The sequence below is a fragment of the Salvia hispanica genome, chromosome 4 (assembly GCF_023119035.1).
Source record: "Salvia hispanica cultivar TCC Black 2014 chromosome 4, UniMelb_Shisp_WGS_1.0, whole genome shotgun sequence".
Taxonomy (NCBI): Eukaryota; Viridiplantae; Streptophyta; class Magnoliopsida; order Lamiales; family Lamiaceae; genus Salvia; species Salvia hispanica.
The window spans coordinates 18,872,366-18,895,082 of record NC_062968.1 but is presented as its reverse complement, the minus strand read 5'-3'; the positions used below and the strand labels follow the sequence as shown (position 1 = coordinate 18,895,082).

At 33.8% G+C, this 22,717-nt stretch overlaps 3 protein-coding genes and 1 long non-coding RNA gene across 4 annotated transcripts; 1 reads left to right on the top strand and 3 right to left on the bottom strand.

The window, feature by feature from the left end:
• Window positions 1-6,710: 6,710 nt before the first annotated feature.
• Window positions 6,711-8,003, bottom strand: LOC125217592. The gene is made up of 3 exons (XR_007175758.1): window positions 7,725-8,003; window positions 7,557-7,646; window positions 6,711-7,216 (listed from the first exon to the last, which is right to left on the bottom strand). It is a non-coding gene; the product is annotated as an uncharacterized LOC125217592 (long non-coding RNA).
• A 967-nt stretch (window positions 8,004-8,970) lies between these two features.
• LOC125217590 (armadillo repeat-containing protein 6-like) lies at window positions 8,971-12,801 on the top strand. Its single transcript, XM_048119108.1, has 6 exons — window positions 8,971-8,986; window positions 9,514-9,557; window positions 10,458-10,580; window positions 11,278-11,385; window positions 12,285-12,469; window positions 12,553-12,801. Exons 3-6 carry the CDS (start codon window positions 10,530-10,532, stop codon window positions 12,674-12,676), a joined length of 468 nt encoding a protein of 155 aa, XP_047975065.1. The 5' UTR covers window positions 8,971-8,986; window positions 9,514-9,557; window positions 10,458-10,529; the 3' UTR covers window positions 12,677-12,801.
• A 1,490-nt stretch (window positions 12,802-14,291) lies between these two features.
• Window positions 14,292-14,699, bottom strand: LOC125220558. The gene has a single exon (XM_048122720.1). It carries the CDS (start codon window positions 14,697-14,699, stop codon window positions 14,292-14,294), a length of 408 nt encoding a protein of 135 aa, XP_047978677.1.
• Window positions 14,700-20,005: 5,306 nt separating this feature from the next.
• Window positions 20,006-21,961, bottom strand: LOC125220054 (peroxidase 10). The gene is made up of 4 exons (XM_048122174.1): window positions 21,686-21,961; window positions 21,412-21,603; window positions 20,698-20,863; window positions 20,006-20,590 (listed from the first exon to the last, which is right to left on the bottom strand). The coding sequence occupies exons 1-4, from the start codon at window positions 21,938-21,940 to the stop codon at window positions 20,181-20,183; spliced, it is 1,023 nt and encodes a 340-aa protein (XP_047978131.1). The 5' UTR covers window positions 21,941-21,961; the 3' UTR covers window positions 20,006-20,180.
• Between the last annotated feature and the right edge of the window lie 756 nt (window positions 21,962-22,717).

Below are 22,717 nucleotides of genomic sequence, written 5' to 3'. Positions count from 1 at the left end.
GAGTTTATTGTGAGAATCGTCGATGGAAAAGTTGGGCGTTCGTCTAAGTATTTGGAATAACACCAAAGTACTAAAATAATAAAACACCACAATTAAATCTAAGCACTAAATTTCATATATTTTTGGGCCTATCACTTTTGTCTATTATTATTATTATTATTCTCTCCTATGCTATTTATCCTAATTCAATTGGGATACTTTTAATATAGCCATTTATTCAAAATCCCTATTTATTTCCTGCAGTCAAATACTCAGTCAAAAATAATTCCTTCTTCTAATCCTATTCTACACGTTTTCCTCTTCACAAAAAACCCCCACTCCCTAAAACCTCTCCAACCACTAAATCCATGAAAATCTCTATCAGTTTTGCTTATAAAATACACATTCACGATCCTTTTCAAAAATGTGCTGCAATTCTTTCTCGTCTCCCACGCGAAGGTAAATTCTCCTCAATCTCTTGAATAATAAACCTTTGCATAATCATATTAATCTTGTAGTCAATTCCGTCGTATTGCAGTTCTGAAACGAGAGAGCTGTGATTTCATTCCCTCCCGTTGCTAATAAGTTTTTCTTCTTCCCAAAGGTATACCATTTATTCTCTAAATCCTCTGCATAATCACGTTAGATCACGGATCGCAGCCAGAGCATATTGTTTGAATATTTCTGCAACTTTTTGATTGACACTCTCCTCCCAAAGCTTCGATCTTTAATGAGTTAGAAACTGTCTTTTGCTTATCTTCGATCCAATTTTTGGAAATACTTTTGCCTGCCCAAAAATGTTTGAATCGAGCAATTAAAATTTTTGAAATAAAAAGTTTGGATTGGGAAAAGGGGAGAGGAAAACTTACCGTTGGGAGTAGCGGTGCCGCGACGGAGGAGCTGACCGCCGGGATCGGTGGCGGACAGTGGCGGTGACGGATAGGCCGTGACTGCAGCAGCGACGAAGGCTGCTGCGGCATCATTTTTTTTTGGAACGAGAGTTTGAGGGAGAGCCTGTTGTTGAGTGTTTGGTTGTCTTCTGAATTAAACAGTAGGGAAAGAAAGAGTTTTGTTGTTTGAAACTTTGAAGAAGACGTTTTGGACTGGGAGTATTTATATAGTACTTTTTCTTTGGTTTATTATTTTCTGGTCAGTCCGCTTTGGATTAGGGAGTATATGGGATTAAATTCTTGTATATAATAAGTTTTCTTTTGTACTTTTGTGATAGAGAGTTTGTCGTGAGTAGGTGGCAGGGAGTAGTAGACGTGTAGTATTTGAGGGAGTAATATAGTATATTTGATTATTAAATTTTTCTTCTTGAATAGTTGTTTAACAGGGGGACGTGTGGCAAGGGAGTATTTATACTAAATCCATTTAATATTTCCCCTTCCATTGTGAAAAGTTGTAGAGTTGAATATATACTTAAAATAGATAAGCATAAGTGTTGGGAAGTGAGCTTACGTGCTGATGGATGGGAGTATAGTTTTAATATTAAGCTACGCAGTTTCTTTTTCATTCTTAAATTTTGTTAAGTGGGTTGGTATAATTTATTGATTAATTGGGTTTATTTGTATTTGAAATTAAAGTAGAGTTGAGAGAGAGACGTGGGCTGCTGGGAGCATGCTTGTTAGCTACTGCCTATTGCTTTATTTTTATGTTTGTTGAATTTTGCCAACCAGTTTATTTTGGACAGAATTAGTATATTCAATAATTGAAATTTATGATGTTTGGAATTTAATCACTTGGACTATTTTATTAAGTAAAAACCGAGAGGTCAAGTATGTTGGCCATTATTGGGTTTTGTGCTTGATTGATGAGTTTGTTGTGTTATTTGTGAACGAGGGATAAATTTTTCACGCACACCTAGGCACACCTAGGAGTATGCATTGTCTTTAAATTAAATTATTTAGCAAAGCCTGATTTTTGCATATCATGTTATTTCGAAAAGGGTGAAATTTTGCACGTTGTTGAGGTTGGGACAGGAAGTTTGTGGAGGAGCTAAGCTTTTGAGGTGGGCTTTCCTTTTAAATAAGGACTATGTCCTAAATACTATTTTTATGTGAAAGGAGGTGAAAATTGTTTGTCTTGCCATGTTTTGTGTTTGAATGAACCTATCTGAAGTGGCTATGCCATGTATGTTTAATCGAATTCGGGTCCCAGTAGGGCCGCAAACCCTGCTCGGACTAGTGTACACCCAGTAGATCGTGCGCTATCTCTTTGGAGTTGGCCGATCTAGTGACTTGGTTCGTGGCCACATTCCTTGTCATGTATGTTCAGATATGGTGATGGTGATGTGGATGGAAAAATGGTTGCAACCGAAATTTATGTAAAGATGATTTTAGTGACTTGGGTTCTTTTCAATTAAAACCCCCAAGATCACTCGTTATGGCTTGACAAACTGATTTGGCATGTGTCCACTGAGTGCATCAAGTACTCAGCCCTGCATATTTGTTTTTCTTAATGTGCAGATTGAGCGACGACGGGCGTGGAGGATGTTGAGCAGAATTCATGGATTATTTGTGTTTGGCTTAATATTGTTGGATATGTCGTGTCTTCATACTCGATATTTTCCGTGTCTTGAACGCTTCCGCTAGGTGTCTTTTCTTTAAAATTGTTTTAGTATTGAGAACATAACTCTTTTCAAAATTGTCTACTTTCTAGTCTTTATTTCTTAGAATTGGTACTTTGTTGAATTGATACTATGTTGTTTTCTAAGTTATTTCAATTATTTAAACATTTTGGTCAAAGATGTGTGTTTTCCCCTTTCTTCCCCGCTTCTTTAATCATCCCCTAGTCGCGATCAACCGTGTTTTCTATCCTTAGAACAAAAGTATTCCCCCACAATGAACAAATCCAATGCTTCCTTCCCATTCTCCACTACTTTTGTCTAAAGTCTGAATCTCCCATGAGCACGCTTATTTTTGTCCCTCCCTTCTTCATTTTCCTTCACGGTGAACACAATGCAGGCATGTTTACATAGAGAAGCAAAGATAACATTTTGGGGAAGATATGAAACGTTTCTTTATTGCCTTAGCTAGCTAGATTTTTTCATGATATGGTTTAGGTAATTTTTCTTTCATATATTGTAGATAAATTTTGTGTGTAAATTGTAATTAGGAGATTTTGAATCGTATTTAATGAATCGGGATTGTCATTCATCATTTTCAAGTGCCGCATTAATATCTGTGAAGTGGATTTGAAATGTTTTGTTGGGAAATCTCCATTAATGGTTTAAATTTTTTGAAGCTTTGTAAAAGAGTGATGCTAAATGGCCATATTATGGCCAGCCACACAAGGCTAAATTAGTAAATTTATGTGTACATTAATACATAAAATATTAGTTATAGTTAGTGGATGACTTAAAATTACTTATATATCATTTGCCTTATTTTTTGTTTTAGTTCTCATCTCAATTTTCAGAACGAAAAGGGGGAATTTGTATATTTCAAATTTTGAAATAAAGTTACATTAATAACTACAGCCTATTTAATAGCCTCTAATTGGAATTTGAATCAAAGCAGACACTAATTAATGTAGTTCTTTTCAAATGCCCAATCGATTAAGTTATTTTATCATATAGTCTGAACGTATCATAATATTTTTAATAAAATTTGTTCCATGAAAGTAAGCTCTCGTGTACAACAAGCATGACTAAATACAATATCAATTTTTGGCAGTATTTTCTCCTAAATTTTTGTATTACTATGAAATTAAATTATAGAATTAAAATCTATTTATAAACTCAAAATATATATAATTATAAAGCTTAATTATGGTACAATAGTATATTAACAAATCTGAAATAAAAAAATCGTTCATAATGAAAATGATATACTAATACAATAGAAAATAAAAATAATATTCTTAGAGACTATTCGATTTGCAAGATTATATATCGGGATTAAATATGTACTGTGTTTAGTTTATGAGATATAATCTCACAACTTACTTATATATGAATAATCATGTGATAATTAGTTATAGTTGTCCACTCCAACTAAAACAATCTTAAAGTTTAATCCTTGATGGATTATTATATAATAATCCTTCATGACAACTGAAGGATATTTTTACTATAAATTTACAACTACTAAAAGAAAGAACTTTTTGAACTTTTTTTTAGATTCACGGGGATTAAAATTGGACGGTAATCAATCTCATAAGATATAATAGATGAATTTTGTCTTGATTTAGAAGTTGGATATTCGAATTGGTTTTTTATTCTATTGAGAAATTATGAATTAATTTAGAACTTCGTTTGTTAAGAAATTAAACTGAATATTTGAGAATTTTAAATAATTTAAATTGAACAATTCAACTGACTTTTAAGCTTAAGTTTTGGATTTTAATTGAATGACTTGATCTTAGTATGTCCAATTTGATAATTTGATACTCCGTATTTGATTCAATTTATCTTTTGTCGAACAAATACACAGATACAATTGGATATATAGTTGGATCTCTGATTCAATTACATCAAAGGAAATAATGTTATTGATATTTTTAATTTTATAAAATTTAATAAAAATCAAAGTTAGATTTATTGTTTTATTTGTTCGTTTGAAATTATGTAGAAAACGAACAAATTTAACTTTGATTTTTATGAATTTTGTAAAATTAAAAATATCAATAATATTTTTAAACATATTGGATTCAAACTAAATATATAAAGCAAAATAAATAATGATAAAAGTGGTTTAGCTAAACAGTAGTATTATCCAATTGATTAATTAATGGGATTATTTTTATATTTGATTCAGTTTATCTTATATCTAATGGATGTAGTTTGATCTTTGATTCGATTAAATTAATCATTTTTGGATGTTAAGATTAATGCAATAAAATTTTAGATTTAACGAGGATTGATATGCTACATAGCTTATGTGAGCATCATTATTATTTGACGCACGTTTAGTGTTATTATTTTGATTTATATATTTAGTTTGATTCTAATATATTAAAAAAGTTATTGAAAATTTTAATTTCACAAAATTCATAAAAATCAAAGCTCGATTTGTTATTCTATTAATTTATTTGAAATTATAGAGAAAACGAGCAAATCGAGCTTTGATTTTTATGAATTTTGTGAAATTAAAATTTTTAATAACATTTAATGTATTAAAATCAAACTAAATATATAAATTAAAACGAACAATACTAAACGTGCATCAAACAAGAGTGGTGCTCACATAAGGTATGTAGTTTATCATTCATCTGGATTTAACTGAGTACTAATCCATGTGTCTTATATTTATACACAGTTCAATATCTCAGTAAGATATTATCATATTTTGATATAATTAATTTTTATTGATCTTTGATCATATTTTAACATCCGAATTTTAAATTTTAACGTAATAATTTAACTAAATATTATATCCAATTCATTAATTTTGAGTAATTTATAGTTGATTTAATTGGATATGTGTCCTTGGATATCTAGTTTAATAGGAGTATTTAATTCAATTAAATCAATCAATTCAAATTTTAGACATGAGAGTATTTTAGCTTTTCAATTTATCTTATACTCCATAATTCAATAAATCAATTGAATATGAAATTAATTTGATATATAATAAATAATTTTAATTGATCTTTGATCCTAGATTAAATTCTGATTTAATTCAATGATCATTTAACTAAATCTTCTACCTAATTGATTAATTGGGGATGATTTGATATTTTATTCAATTTATCTTCTAGTTTGATATATTATTCAATTCAATTAAATCAATTAACTGAGTGATAAGATTAATATAATAAAAATTTAGATTACTGAATCAATTATTATACTAATTTGATACAATTAGGCATCAACAGAAATGTAGTACCAGAAAAAAAATAATGAACCCATTTGGATATTTATTCAAACACGTACTGTGCACACACCAATAAATATCTCTTCTTCATATCCTACCATAAATCTATCCAAATTTTTTACAGAGACCAAATAAATATAACAATCGCTAGTTTCACACAATACTATTACAAAATATATTTAAACTTTTTACAGAATCCAAAAAATCAAAAGTTAAAAAAAAACGTTATGTCACAACTACACACTTCCTCATCATCGCTGCATCGGCCAGGTATTTCTTCGAGGTGCGAATTTTTTTGACGGGGAAAGGGAAGGAAAGTGGAAAGAGAAGCGCGGGAGTTGGCGGGAGAAAGATTTCAGAAAAAAAAAGAGATTAAAAAGGCAATTAATCTAGCCAAATACTACAGGGACATAACAGTCTAAAGAAATTACAGCTGAACCGGAAATCATAAATGGACCAAGTTTTTTCTGTTAAACCAATTTTATGGTTGGCCATAATGTGGCCATATAGCATTTATGAAATCACATGGTCTGATATTTTTATATTGAGATTTTGCACATTCTGCAAACAGATTTTTGTTATAGGTTAAATCACATCATTTTTATTTTATTTTTCATAATTGAGATAATCAAATTCTCAGTGATGACATGGGCCAAGAGTATGCCATGGTCTCATTTTAGACGGATTTGTTTTGGATCTCAGTAAATACTCCTTTCGTTCCACAATAAGGGCGCGTTTGATTGGCATGATATGGGTTGATGAGATAGGGTAGGTGTAAAGGGGTTTGCTTGATATAGCTGATAGTCCGTATCTTACTCCGACGTTTGTTTGCCCTGATATAGTTCTTATGATAGCTTATACTGTCTTTGATTTGCCATATGGAAACTAATGATAAGAAACATGTTTGCCATATTTGCCCTCATACAATTTGTATATATCCAATTTTGTCCTTCAAAACCTAACACCATCCATAACAAATCATAAAAGGCGCTCAAATTTTTATTCTCGCGCCAGTCTTTTTTGCTCTTCGCCGAGGAAGGCTAAATGCTGCAACACAAACACAATTCTGCAAATTCAACTGGGAAACTTTTTACCACTAAATTATAAGACATCAGGTATGTAATTGCATACAACGCCCTTGTTTCAAGCCACAATGTATGATGGTTTTTGTCCATTCTTAAGTTATACACACATGTCCTATCTGATTCTCGAAATAGTCTATCCAGATGACGAACATGAGCCGGAATAGAGTCTAAAACCACAGACTGACCTAGACGATCCCAACTTTTACGCTTGCGGTTTTGTGGGCATAACATTGTGATCATAAACGAGATGTGTAACAAGTTAGTTTGGTAGTTCCGAATTATTTCCTCAAGCAAGAGCAACACGGTTGTCAAGTCATTATTCGGACATGCAACCTGAAAATGCATTCCATATGCAGACACCTCACAATCCAATTTGAAAATAGCTCAAAACCTAATGTAGTAACTCAGCAACAAAAACCAAAACAAAACCAAAACCTCAACTACAAAGATGTGTTCAATTAAATCAATCCTGAATTAGACCCATACTTTTAAGGAGTCAAATTTAACAATCTAATTCACTGACTTTAACCAAATTTAACTATCAAATTCAATGGAAATCGGCAATTGAAATAATTCAATCATGAATATGTGCAATAGGCAAGTGAAATTGGTCAATCGACAATTTCAATTGCAATCAGTGGACACTTGATTCTGTTGCAAAGTTTTAGCATACCGTTCGGGAACTTTCTTCATTAGCCATCGACAACCGCGTGAAATTAGAGATACCCAATTGTATAATGCGCAAACAGCAAATTTGGAGCCACTGCGAAATTATGGTGGTTAATACCGGCAAACCGGTAATTATCATCCAAAATTGGAAGAAAAAAAAATTAAGACTTACAAACTGGAATGGGGCGGATGAAGGAATCGGTGAACACGATTATCAGTCGATTAAAATTTCCGTCGCATATATCCTCGACCGCTCATAAAATTTATTCCTACAACTTTGAATTCACGACAGGGAAAGGGGTTTTTTAGGCAATCAGTGCAATTCCAACTATCAGGATCGATAGCATACAAGCTTATCAGGGGGGAAGACCGTGATACGCATATACAGGAAACATTGCGTGGTATCTTAATTTCTCTCGGGTTGGGGTTGTATCCCGGGTCGTCGTGCATTACTGTCAGGGCAATCACAACGAGATAAGCCCTAGATAGGAGGGCTTATCTTACCCTATCAGGGCAATCAAACGAGCCCTAAAAGTTTTGTTTTGCCATTTCGACTTGTTCCACAATAAGAATCCTATTTTACTTTTACCATTAATGGTAAGTAGACCCACATTCAACCAATTTATTCCTTTACATTTTGTTATAAAACTAATACTATATAGTATAAGTGAGACTCATATTCCACTAATTTATTCAACCTACTTTTCTTTACATTTCTTAAAACTCGTGTAATAACTAAATAGGACTCCTATTACGGGACGAAGGAAGTAATAGTTTATCCGAACCGAAACCGTGAGATTTAAATGGAATCGAAACCGCCACTTTTGAAACCATGGGCCGGTTCAGATTCCAAAATTCCATAACTGCGAAAAACCACCAGAAAAACCGTGAAACCGAATCAGCAAAATACTGTTGAAACTGGCGGATCAAAATAGTAACCGAAATCGATGGTTTTTGAACTGGAACCGTAGCCGTGAAATAAGCTTAAGGTTTTGGTTCCGAAACTTTAGGCTCGTCGAGCTGTAAGTTAGGCTGCTGATGAAATAGAAGGAAATTAGAGAAAGATGAAGATGGGCTTGGATAATTGTGACTGTGAATGCATAAAGTTTTATTTTTTTTATATATCAGAAATAGCACCTCAAAATATAAATTAATTGTTTGCATTAGTAGATTGTTGACATAATATATAACCGAATAAAAATTCAAATTTCTTTTCCCCAATAGAAGCACAATATAGAGAAATGAAGGAACAGTTTACAGTGAAAACCTTGGATTCACTTTGAATAATTGTTGCTGTTGTTGTTGTTGAACGACGACCCGGTCATCGATGCAGGAAGCTGTTGAAATTGGATGAGCTGCGGAGATAAAGAATCGGGAAACGCAGCCAAAAATGGAGCGGTGGAGTTGATTATTTCCGAGACGAGTATCGCCAGGGTTTGGCTTCCGTTATTCACGATAATGAAATACAATTTCAAGTTGTATGCAATTTTATGAGCTTAATCTTTTAGATCCAAATGATCCACAAGCATTATTGGTAGCAGACATTTATCTCCCAGAATTCGACTTAAATATGCACTGATAATATGTTTAGATATTACTCCTTGGACTAAGCTCCTTAAGATCAACACTACGCTATCCCACCCAATATAATATGTTTAGATATTACTCCTGTGGGCATTATGTGGACTGAGTTATCAAAGGAAAGGTTACATTATAGTTTAGGAAGTTTTTGCAGTTTTGAATATGCAGTTTCATATTCCAACTGGTTCAAAACTTTTGAGTTTCATAGTATATTTTATGCAATAAATCTTGTTTTTTTTCTTTACAGACTGAACAAGATATTTCTACCGACTAATTTTCTGAGCCATACCAGCAATATGTTATGTTGTGGGCAATAATGAAAAAAATTGGCTTACTTTAATGGGTAGGAAATATCTTATCTGTGCTGTTTTTTTGTGCAGGTCCTACTGAAATATTTAAGGAAAATGGAGGCCCAAAGATAGTTGTAGGTATTCTGAGCAATGAAAGAGAAGATGTTAAGATCTTAGATTGCAGTTTCTCAGTTGTCGCTGCAGCTGAAACTGGAAACGAAGTTCTCAAAGAATCGTTCACATGGACATGAAAATTGATGAATTAATATTTCAAATTCTAAAAGAAAACAATGGAGGGAGCATTCCGAGCATATATAAAGCCATACACGTCATCTTATCATCTGATGACAATCGCGTTCTAGCCTCACAAGTAAGTCGACTTTTTGTGGAAGTTTACTTCCAGAAAAACCTTTATTGCAAACAGCAATTTCTGGAGCTAGTGCTGTTTCTGTATTTTATGGTTTTGCTTACCATCCTGGTATTCTCTACATTCATTTCAGGTTTTTAATTATGCTCGAAAGTTCTCAAAGTTGGGAATGGCAGAAGTTCTTGTAGATTCACTTCATGAAGGCCTTAGTCCCCCTGTCTAATATCAGCTAGCATAGCTCTGAAAACTGTAGCTGTGAATTTAAGAGTGTATCTGATTCTTTTTTTCTTTTCATTAACGCCGCATCATGCGGTATGTAACTCATGTTTAATAATGTCAAAACGGCTGAACGTTTACATGTTGTGGCCATCCTTGTTTCGAGGCACCACTAGAATTAATTCCAAATACATTACATAAAAAAATGTACTCCATAGTTCCTTTTTCAAGCAGTTGACCTCCTTTATTTTAAGAGTCAATTCTTACTGCTCCACCCTCGACTCATAAAGCGAAGAAAAAGTTGTTAATTTCAAAACTTTGTTCTTTCAACTTAACACCCTTTAGATTGTACTAAGAATGTGGCTTCTGGTTTTAGGAAGCAGAAAGATATGTTACCTCATGTTGAATTTTAACATTTATCTTGCTCACTCTTACTGGTGTCTTATTGCAGGATGAGATTTGCAGGTCCGTTTCTGATGTTGGGGGTTTAGATGTGATTCTAAGGTGCCTTGATGATAGTGGTATGCAGGCAAACAGAGCTGCATCAAAAGCTCTGTGCTCTTTGTTGTCTAGGGTTCAAATTTTACCATACATGACTATGTGAGTAGTGATCAATGCCAGGGGCATTAGATATAGCTGTTGGACTGGCATACTGTCCTACATACAACTGGAAATATATTAATAAACCTAAAAAGAAAATCATGTGGCATTGTTCATGAATAGTTTTAAACAAAATATATTAAAACGCAAGGTAATCTCTACATCCTTTTAACTCCATATTAAGTAATAACTGAAGAGAATTAGTTATGTTTCTGATACTTGGTATAGACATGCGACTATGCGAGTGCCTGAGATTTTTTGTACTTGTATTGCCAGTTTGCCACCCTTGTTTATTCTTACTGTTTATCTGCATTTTGTATCAGTGCACATCATGCACCAGTCTATGAATATGTTTACATTTTAGTAGGATAGCTTTAGCAACCATCAATTGTATTTGATAGTTTAGTGTTTTCTTACAGTGCTAATTCTTCATGCTTATAGTGCTGCAAATATTTCCTCCTGTTCTGTTCTCAAAGTAGTGTTAGGAATCTCTTTTATGTACAACATATCCCGTTGGTATTCCTATTTGATTGCCATTTTAGTGATTTTTACATATCTTTCTTGGGCACCAATATTATTTCTCACTATCTTTGTATATCTTCAGTTTTTTAGATCCTTTGTAGTTTTGTGCTGGTCTGGAACTTCGAAGAATGTCTAATGTGTTTGATTAGCTTGCAGGAAGTGATGTTTATAAGAACGTTATTGTTGAAAAGGGAGGCGCAGATAAGCTTGTTAATCTTTCAGCGAGATTCTCAGATGATCCTTTGGTGCTGCAAGAAGTAAGTATACAACTTGCTGCATTGAAAAAAATGCTTGAACCCAATATATCTGTAGTACCTAGTACTACAGCATACTGTTTCTTTTTGCTACTGGTTGGACTGAACATATAATTACATACGCCAATAGTCTTTTTGAGGAGTATAATATACACTCTTGTTTCTGAACCAACTTAAAACCAAGAAAATGGAAAACATTACTTAACATGTTTTAATAAAGTTGAATTATCAATATGTATATCATATATTGTGTAGCATGCATTATACATACAGTAGAGTAGTAGATAATGGAAAGAGGTTAGTATACAACTTGATGCCATGGAAAAAAATTGCTTGAACCCCATATATCTGTAGTACCTAGTAATACAACATACTCTTCTTTTTTGCTACTGGTTGGACTTAAGCTTTTGACTATTTTTAATAGTTTGGTTGTTCCTAGAGTAGCAACCATGCCTGGATAGATAAGGAAACAAATTAGTCATATTCTACAATGTATAATTATCTGTAACATATAGTAATTACATACACCATTAGTCTTTTTGAGGCGTTTAAACACCTTTTAATTTTTTAGTAGTATAATATAAACTCTTGTTTTAAAAAATCCAACTTAAAAGCAAAGAAAGATAGTGGAGATTCTTTTATAGATGTAACCTGAATATTAATCAACCTTTACCCTACTTCAACCCCATGGTCCCCCCTCCCCAACAGAAATGAAAGAAAAGAAGGTAGAAGGATAAAATGACAGAGCATGAAAATGAAGTGCGAACTACCAGACGTTACTTTCAGTTTCTTATATGCATGCTTCACCTCTCTGTGTTTTTTGTTCACTTAATATCTGTTTATGCTTAATTTAGAATTCGACAAGTACCTAATGCATCAGACTGTGTTTCCTGGATGAACAGGTCATGTCAATTATAACTACTCTATGTTTGAGGTCCCCAGAGAATGCAGCTCGTGTCATCGAATCTGGAGCCGGGGACCTCGCTATTCAAACTATGAAAAAGTTTCCTCAGTCGGATCAGCTGCAGAGGAGCTCTTGTTTCATGATCAGGAACCTTGTCGTTCGAATGCAGATTGCAGAAAACAGGTACATAGTTTTACGACTTTGATACGTGCTAATGCGATGATTACCGATGAATTTCTCTGAGATGCTGGCACTATGATGTGCAGAAAAATTCTGCTTAACAATGGCATTGAGCAACTAATCCGAAGGGCGAAGCAAACCCACAAGAACTGCAAAGCTGCTGCCACCGATGCTCTTAGGGATTTAGGTTTGGACAATTACAACTTGTGAGCTTCTTTACTAATATTCCCTCACCATATTTCATACTATTGCTTTGTTTTAGCCACTGCCCAAGAATTTCACCTGTTGTAATCTCATCACATCTATTTTACTAGTACTCCCTCCGTCCCATTGAAGATGACCCACTTTCCTTTTTAGTTTGTCCCAACTAAGATGACCCATTACTTAAAATGAAAACATCTTTATCTCTACTTTATTCTCTCTCTCTCACTTTACTCTCTCCTCTCAACACACAAAATAAAGTTGCATAAAATCTCGTGTCGTCCAAGAAATGGGTCATCTTCCTTGGGACGAAGGGAGTAATATTTTGCAAATATACGTTGGTATTGTGATTCATTTTAAGCAGTAGTACTACTAAAAAACTTTACTACTACTATTACTTTTTTGTTAGAAATTCTGATATTATAGCAGCTTGAGCTCACTTGGAATTCATAGATATGCTTTTCCTCTCTAGAGGAAATAGTCCATAGATATAGTTGGTTTGCACAAAAATATTTAAAAAAGAATAAAAAGGATTATTCCCCCATTGATAATGGGTACACAGAGAAGAGAGAGACACGTGGCGGCATTGTTAACATTGTTCCTATAAAGTCGACTCCCAATAGGAGAAAGCGGTGAGGAAGCGGTTGTTGGGATCGACGCCGCCGCGCATAAGACGGTGGCGAGCAGCTGTTGGTGCGCCTCGCCGCTGCCGGTCGCTGCATATTCCTCGACAAAAGCTGCAAATTCACATGGTCAAAGTCAAACCAATCAGAGGAATCTCCATGCCTCCTCTCGTGCCTCTCACGTGACGGGCCACCATACTTATATGTACGAAATTATATTCTTACGTTAAAATTGAAAACTAAAATTTGTACTTATTCGGGTAGTGCAAAATAGTATTAAAAAAATTAGAGTAATTAGTTTTTTGGGTGGGAAAAAAGTGGGACATAAGAAAGAAAATGAAAGTGCGCCACCCACTTTCTAAAAAGAGTGACATTATTGCTTGAAAAAATTCATTCTTTGCCAATGAAGCCATTAGCCATCCATCACCTCTACTTTTAAATTCTTATTATCAAAAAAGTTGGAACAAATACCAGCTCCTTCACTTGACCCTTTTTAATTTGTTAGGAGTATTAAATAAATACACTTTATTATTTATATTTTTTATGGCATTTTTGAAAAAAGAAACAAAACAAAAAGGGAATTAAAGTTTCGAACTAACTTGTAATTAAAGGGGGTCAGTGACAGTACAAAAATCATTAAAGCATGCTACTGTAGCAAAGCAAAAATGAGCTTGGCACAAATACATCGTAGTACTACAACTACACTGTTAAATTCGTTTGCAACAATTCCCCATTTATTTCCTTCACAATCAAAACATTTCTAGAGGAATGTGTACATTTTCTCAAAATTGTTATTCTTTCAATTGGATTACGAAACTGGTCCTCACCAATTAAAGTGTTTTTTTTAATCACAAATATAAATTAATTGGTGCCAATAATAGAATGTGAATGTTGACATAATATATAAGCCAATAAAAAAATAAAATTCCTTTTCCCCAATAGAGAAACAGTTTACAGTGAAAACCTTGGATTTTTCAATTTGCAAGATTTTGATTCAATCTCTACTCATGTTGTTGTTGTTGTTGTTGTTGTTGATGATGATGATGGCTCTCATTACTCTCTTCCGTCGCGGCGGCCCTGGCGCCGTCTCCCGACGAAGTGCTGACGCGGTGCTCAACGACGACCCGGGGCGGAGGCGGGTCGACCCGGCCATCAATGCAGGAGGCGCATTTGGTCTCGACCCATCTCTCGAAATCGTACTGGGCGTGGCCCATTATGCCCCGCCCCGAACACAGCCGCCCAATCATGATTGCGATGGCGCCGAGAATCGTTATAACCGCCAGAACTCCGATTACGGGCCCCACCGACCCGTGACCCGAATGCGCGGTGTATTCCTGCTGCCCCATCTGCATCTGCATCGGCGGCGGCGGAGACTGTAAAGGGTCCAATACGGGAGCGGAAGTTGTCATTTTTGGAAATCTCGGTTTGTTGAAGATGAAGTGTTTGAGGATATTCCTGAGTGAAAAAGAACTGAAAAAAAAGAAAGGTGTAATCTTTGGGATTAGATAAAAGTTTGGAGGAGGAAATGAGGCATCAAACGTTGTGAAACATTAGTTTTCTCAAGAATGTTGAAGTTAAAAAGAGTGGGAGAGATGTACTACTGTCTGTTTACAGGTACTTTAAATTCTCCCTTTCTCTCTCTCTCTTCTTTCCATTTTTTTCAAAAATATAAACCCTCACAAATTCAAGTGTGAAAACAGGTAGGAAAAGAAGTGTTTTTTTCCCTTTATTGTTGTTTCTTTAAAGACCAAATGGTTTCTCAGATGAGACAATCATATAGTTTTAAAAAATCAATTTGTGAGATGAGAAAAGGTGTCTGTTTTTGCATGGAAAAATTCAAGAAAAATGTAGGATTAAGAATGAGATGTGTAGTAAAGGGACTAGAGAATAGATATGCAGTAGCAGCTGGCAGCAGACTATGTTGTGTTTACATCCTAATAATTTTTTATTTTATCTTTTGTAGTAATTCTTTATTTGGGACCACAGTAAAATTCTTAATTTGGTTATGGGGTTTATTGATGTTAGTTTTTGGACTTTGATTTCTGTCCAAAAATGTAAAATGGCAATGTGTGATTATGTCATATCATTCCGATCTACTATTGTAGGATATGCTTTCTTGATATTTCATGGTCCACAAAATAGAATTTTTAGACCTTATAATTTTGGGTTCCAATTATTCTTTTGTGTCTCCAGTCACAAATCGAGTACATTTAGAATATTAGTATAAGTAGAGAGCTTTTGGTTGATTTAGGATTAATTACAAATCAAATCATCACATTTTTGTAACTGCAATATAACTTCTTAAACCTTTTGAATTTGTTGCAGTTATGTAAATCCCAAATTAAACTATTTCGTGAACATTGAACTTCTCAATTCATGAAATCAAAACTTGGGCTCTGACTAACTTCAGTCGATAAACATTTTGATATATCGATCCACGACGAGTACTTAAAAATCACGAATTTTTTTGTTTGAGCAGCAAGTTTGTTTCAATGAAATTTCTTGTGTTACTTGGGAAGTAATGAGTGTTGTTTCATACGCTAAAATGGTCATACTTTTGCTTTCTTGATTTAAAGGTTCACAAACTGAGAATTTGTTGGAAAAAAGGTTGCATAAAGATTAGCATTATCCTGAAAAGAGTGTTGTGTAAATTGAGTTAAATAGTGTTTTAATAATGTGTAACTAATCCTTATATAGCTGATGCAAAATGGGGTGCTTGTCTCGACAACTTTTTTGTATGTCTTTTTTAGTTTATTAGTAAATTAAACTTTGATAGCAGTATTATTCAGTGTATGGTATCCTTGAAGCTAGCCGTTGGGGCAATGTAAATCATGCAATGATTATGTCTCGGCTTCATAGTTTATGCTTTAAATTTTGAATTTCTTCAATCAAATTCAATGTTAGCTAGTCCGTGGTAAAATTTGGTGTGAGATGGTAAGAAATCGTGCGAAATTATCAATAATTATAATAAATCATACTAATAATTTTTATTAATAACTTGATTTGCTTTTTTAGCACATACTATTTATATAGGACTAGCACAAGTCATAATAGATTTTATGCTTAGAATTAGAAAGCTTTAACAATAACTTGATTTATTTTTCTAGCATACACTAATTAATTTACATGACAAAATTGCACCTAGGGTTTGAGTTAGGATAGGGTTTTGGTTTGGAGGAGAGCAACAATAAAGTCAAAAATCGTTTTCTCTGGAGTAATGGTGGCATGGTAGAAAGGGGAGACGACCCGGGCTGAGCAGGAGAGGAATGAAGAGACGGAGGAGAACGATAACGTGTGAGGTCCGGAAAGAGATGGGTGGTGAGCAGCAAAGAAAAGGGTTAGAGTTTAGATGAAATTGATTAATGAGAATAGCATCGATAATAAAACCCGATTTAGATTTTATCGACGAACTACGAAAAAACTGTTGATAATTTAGATTTTTTGTAATTATATGTAATACTAATAGATTATCGACAAAACCCCGTCAGTAGGTTATCAATGATCATCAGTTTAGTGAGTGGTGATTTTCGACCCGTCGTTTTTGCATCAAATTAAACTTAGCTTTAAGATATATTAATTAATAATAATCAAAATGTTCATTTCTTGCAAAGTCATTGTCAAATTGAATTTAACCAAAATGGCTCTCTCTTATTGTGATGTATTATTGTAATTATTTAAAATCACCCAAATCTCTCGTGCATGCCCTTAGTTTTGTATTGCTTGGTCCATATTTAATCTTGATTATTCGATGGTGTAACTGTATAGTCTGCATATATGTAGATGCTACACATATATTGACGCAGCAGAATGTGATATTTAATTTAGGAAGGACAGAAAATCTTGAATTTCAATGGATAGTACAAAGGTTTGGTCAAAATCAATCAATATTCCGAGAAAAACAGCTTTTGTCTTGATAGTTTATAAGTGAGTTCTTCTGCTGAATGAATTATACCAACTTCTTCTTCTTGTCGCTTATCTATTGAACTCTTGTGCTTTCCTGTATTATTCTTTTCCTCTAATTAAATTTGGTAGTAATTGGTATTACCAAAATTACATGTGTATCTATAAATAATGCACACACCCAAACAGTGTTGATTATTTTCCCGGGGTGGTCAACGTACGGACATCTTTGATAACTGATTTTGAATCCCTCTTCTTTTATTTTAGTACTACAATTCATAATTTTATAAATTATTTTTCTCTTATTTTAATTGATGCATGTGATTTTTGTACGTGTTTTGCGTACAAATTAAATATATTTATTAATAGTAGTACTATAATAATAGTGCTAAATTTGTATCTATCTAGCGGCGTGCAATCTATGTACTGATAAAACACATGCACACACACTTCGAATTCATTAGTTGTTAAGTCGAAAATACCCCATATTTTAATTTAAGTGAAGGAATCCAATTATATTGTAACTCTTGTATTATGATTTTCACGATACTCTATGTATATAAGAGCGAAATAGATTTGAAAATAAGTTTTGAAGAATCGAGTTACCTGTTTTTAAAATTTTGTTCGGATGTGGGATTATAAAATGTTGGTGATATAATTAAGATTTTCAAATAATGTAGGAGTATTTATTTGTTGATGTAGCTAATATAATTTATGCAAATTTTGAAAGAAACATTAAAAAAGATGTAACATTAATTGAAGGAAATTAACGATATTAAACCAAGGCAACACAAACATAAAATCCATTCTCAATATTTATACTCATCGATATGTGTAACCATGTTTATATATACTACTGGCCCACAAGGTCAGCGCAGTTGGTTCCGGAAAGTAAGAGTTGTAACAGTGTTTATATATATCAACAATGGGACGTGTCTTAGTCGGGTCTCATACGCCTTTTATAATTTTCCATCCCTTACTTTTCCACAACTCATAGATCACTTTTTTGATCAGAGTAAAGTTCCATTTAGTTTCAATTTGTGCTATTGGATTACTAAGAACTGAATAGGGATCATTTATAGAATCATGGGTAGAACTCTCTCTGTCCCAAATAATTTGTCTCATTCATTTTAATCCGTCCTATATAATTTGTTCCATTTCACTTTTACCATTTTTGGTAGTGGATCTTATATTCCACTAACTCATTTCTACTCACATTTTATTACAAAACTAATATATAAAAGTAGGTCTCACATTCTACTAACTTTTTCAATTTACTTTTCATTACATTTCTTGAAACTCGTGCACGGTCAAAGTGTTATCCAGGACAGAGGGAGTAATATTTTTTAGAACTATTTTGAGCCTTTCAATTACAAATTAAAATCTACAGTGGATGTCAGCGACGGAACTACGTGGGGACAAGCCCCAGACCCAGACTCCCCATTACATAGTCATCCTCCTACCAGTCTCCGCCCCAAGGGCCAGCGAATCCCGCCGCCCGATTTTCTAAAATTGAAAGTAGAGTTAAGATGGAGAACACAAGATTTGGGCGGCGAAGTGGAGAAGAGGCCGAGAGAATTATGCGAAAAGAGGAATGAAGAAAGAGGATGGCGAGGCGTCGTGGGGAAGAAAATGAACAGAAGATCTGTTTTCTCTCTCTCTCTTTTTTTTTTTTGGTATATATCTCTAGCATTGGAAGAAGGAACAATATTTGACGTGTCAAATGGAATAAAAATTAGTGATAAATTACTATATTTACCCTATTTTGATGCTGAATAGGAGCATTTATTTATTTTATTCTCCCTAACATATACTACTATATATGTAGTCCAATACTCCATTGTATTAAATACTTTCATCGTAATATAATTCCATCCTTAATAATTAAAATCAAATCATCACAAACTACGTAATTACTCCAAATAATGGAAAAAAAAGCTTAGTTCCAAACATTCTTAAATTCACTAAGATAAAGAGTATTTGTGAAACTTATTTAAACAGATTTTTCATTGATGGATAGAGGCATAGAGCATATAAAATTGATGGTAAAAAGCTTTTTTTACTACAATTCGTTTAAGAAAATTACTCCTTGTAGTAGGGGCGTTTCATTTGAGCACTCATTTTAGAAAAAATATACTCCCTTCGTCCATAAAAAATAGAGCAATTAGTGTATTTGTGTATGACACGGATTTTAATGTCAAATTGGTCAAGTAAGAGAGAAGGAAAAAAAGTAAGAAAGAAGGAGAAAAAGTAAGTGATAGGTAGTGTTAGTGGAATGATGTGTAGGTTATTATTTGTTGAATACTTTTCATAAATGAATGTGCTCTATTTTTTGTGAACGGCCAAAAATGGTAATTGTACTCTATTTTTTTTGGACGGAGGGAGTAATAAATAGTTAAAGTGAAGATAAAGTACAGTAAGAGAGAGAATGATATATAAAAGAGTTCATCTATATTATTATCTCTGTTATTTTACTTTTTCTCTACTTTAATTATTTATTACAGTATCATTTTTTCAAAATGAGTGCTGACGGAAGGAGTATTATTTAAGTACCTTTTAAAATTGTAATGTTGTTATTTATGAAATTAAATAATTTACTATTGTTATAATTTTTAAAATTTGTAGCCCCGGCTTATTTAAATTCCTGGTTCCGTCACTGTGGATGTATCTCTTTATTTGATTACTGCACCACCTAAGTCCGAATCTTGAGTGAAAATTCCGTACAATTTCATTTTTAATATCATTGTGAATACAGTGATTTTATTTGTTAGGCAGAGTAGTGTTGCAGTAACACTCACATTCTCATATATATGTAATATGTATGCAACTATATTCCTTGGTAGCTTTGATTATTTATATACATTAACTCACATGCACAATGCCATGTTAGTTTTCTCACAAAACTAACATAGAAAATAAACAGAATCCTATTTCACTACACACACATGGATGCATGCAATAACCATATTATTTAATTGGATCTAATAAAACTAGTTGAGCAAGCCACATTTCTTCCTAACTTGTCCAGCCTGTCCGGTTAGAACACCGATCTTTCCGAGCTTCATCATGGAGGCGGCAAAATCCTTCGCAAAGAGGTAAGGATCGGCGCTGTAGGCCTTGACCATGGCTGCAGTTTTAGGGTCTGTGATGAGCGCTGTGTCGGACTCAAGGAGGCCGGAGTTGTTGACAATGTTCTTGTAATAATTGTTGTCGAATCTGGCTATGGTTTGGGCGTCGAGAGGGACGAGTTTGGAGTTCGATGCGTCCGAATTAGGGCAAGATGTTTGCAGATTGGAGAGAAATGGAGTGTCAAGAGATGGATCAGCTTTGCCGGAACCTTTGAAGTTGAATAGTCTCCTCTTGAATGTGAAGCATTGAGCAAATCCAATTGTGTGAGCACCTAAACGTGACATTGAATTTAGGGTTTTAGTAAAGTGTCCTTTTGATATTATAACCTTTTCACTGAATTGGGCACGTAAATATGTCACATAGAAATATAGTACATACCTGATAGCACTACCATGTCCTTGGCATCAAGTCCCTTTGCCACAAATTTTGCAGTGATGTTTACAAGAGGCTCAAATGGTGAAGGCAACTGCTCATTTGCTGATTTCTCACTTGCTGTAAGCCCATCCAGCCTCCCTAGAGCAACGGACCAAAACGGGCCACCCGACTGCTCGTAAACCATAAAAAGCAACCATCAGAAACAATTCTGAGCATATATTTTAGGTCAGATAACTTCAAGATAGATGAGTTATCTACCTTATCAAACTGGCTATAATTATATTTATTCTCATGTATCCTTAGGCGGACATAAGTGGTAGTGAGAAATTTAAGGGGCTTAATTTCCACATTATTTCTTTTTTTTTATATGCACTATTTCTTTACCACACTATTTTTTTTTACAATTTATCTTTAGTTAAATTTGTCAAAATTGTGAGAACTATCTTTAGCTCACACTGCCCTAGTGAAGTTCAAATTGTCAAAAATATCTTCTTCCTCTTTCTAATCCTTAAAGAAGAATAAGATATTTTAAAATAAGGAATAGAAAGGAAATTAAAATGTAAAATTTGTCTTATATAAACATATTTCAAGTTTTATGTTAGGATAATGAGTTGGATTATTGTCACGTCAATGGAGTCTCTACCAACATTCTTTTCTGCTTCTGCCCATGCATATATCTAAGTAGGCCGAATAAAATACGAGATGAAGTATCGTTACCAAAACAACAGCTTCTCTAGCCGCGATAGCTAATATATCGACACACGACACGACTGAAGGGCAAGCTTTTTCGACATCCGCCTTTATGTTGTCGATGAGTTCAAAACCTCTAGCCGAATTCCGGTTAGGGAAAGCATTCTTCTCTCCCTTGAAATCTTTAGTGTCATCAAGAAGCACTGAGCCTTCACATCCCTATACAATGATCAACAAATTAGTCTGATTAAAATCCAAATTTTTATGTATGTTTACATAAGGTTAGAAAAGAGAAAGTTACATCAACGAAACAATCGTGGAAGTGGAGACGAAGGAGAGAGGCCGCTATTCTTGTGTCATTCTTGAATGCTGCCCAAACGCCCCACCCAACTATCCTTCCCAAATTGGGACATGATTTGTCGTAGAAGTCGAAGCTGAGGGGGCCGTCTGTAGGTTTGTCGTACCCACCACCATAGCCATAATCCGCGGGTCGAGCATGGATGAGGCCATGACCAAACAAGATGAAGATTACGCATAAGAGATTAAGTTGGTCCATTGCTTGATTATAATGAGAAAAAGATAAAGAGAAATGTTGATGATTATGGAGAGGTTTAGTTGCTTCTATTTATAGCAAGAGATTAACATAAGGTTGGAGAAATTTGTGAGTGGCATTGCCACTATGTTCATGGTGATCATCTAATGGCGGCCATTTCTCTGTGGAAAATTTGTTCATGCACCTATGTATATGTTTTTTTATATACAAGATAATTAATTAGTTAATTAATGGTGGCAGCATTAGCATTAGCCTCCACTTAGGAAAATAATTAATTGTTTGTTTGTTTGGATTTATGCTCATGAAGCCCTAATAAGCTCCTAACTGGATCACTTAATTTGATAATTACTAGTATGTTTATTAATTAATGTAGCTTTTGCAAAAAAAACTAATGCAAAGTGGTTGTCTTTCGGTTATATGCTTCATTTTGTCAGTCACATTACATTGACAATTTGCAATTTTAAACCAAAAAGATTTACTTTTTCGTGAAAAACATGATTAATTAATTGTGGGATTTTAGCATGTGCAACCTAATAATAATACATTTATACTATTAAATTGTGAATCTTATACAAGTCAGCACTAAGTGGAAAATTTTTAATTAACTTTGGTTGGAAAAGTGGAAATTAGGTGTCAATATGAGATTCATTTAATTAGCCTCAATGTAGTGAAGGGAATAATCAGAGGAAATGAAAAACTAAATATATGAAAATTGGAATTAGAATGACATCTGATTTTGCAACTTTCGAATAGATAATAAAAAATACTTTTAAAAAGATA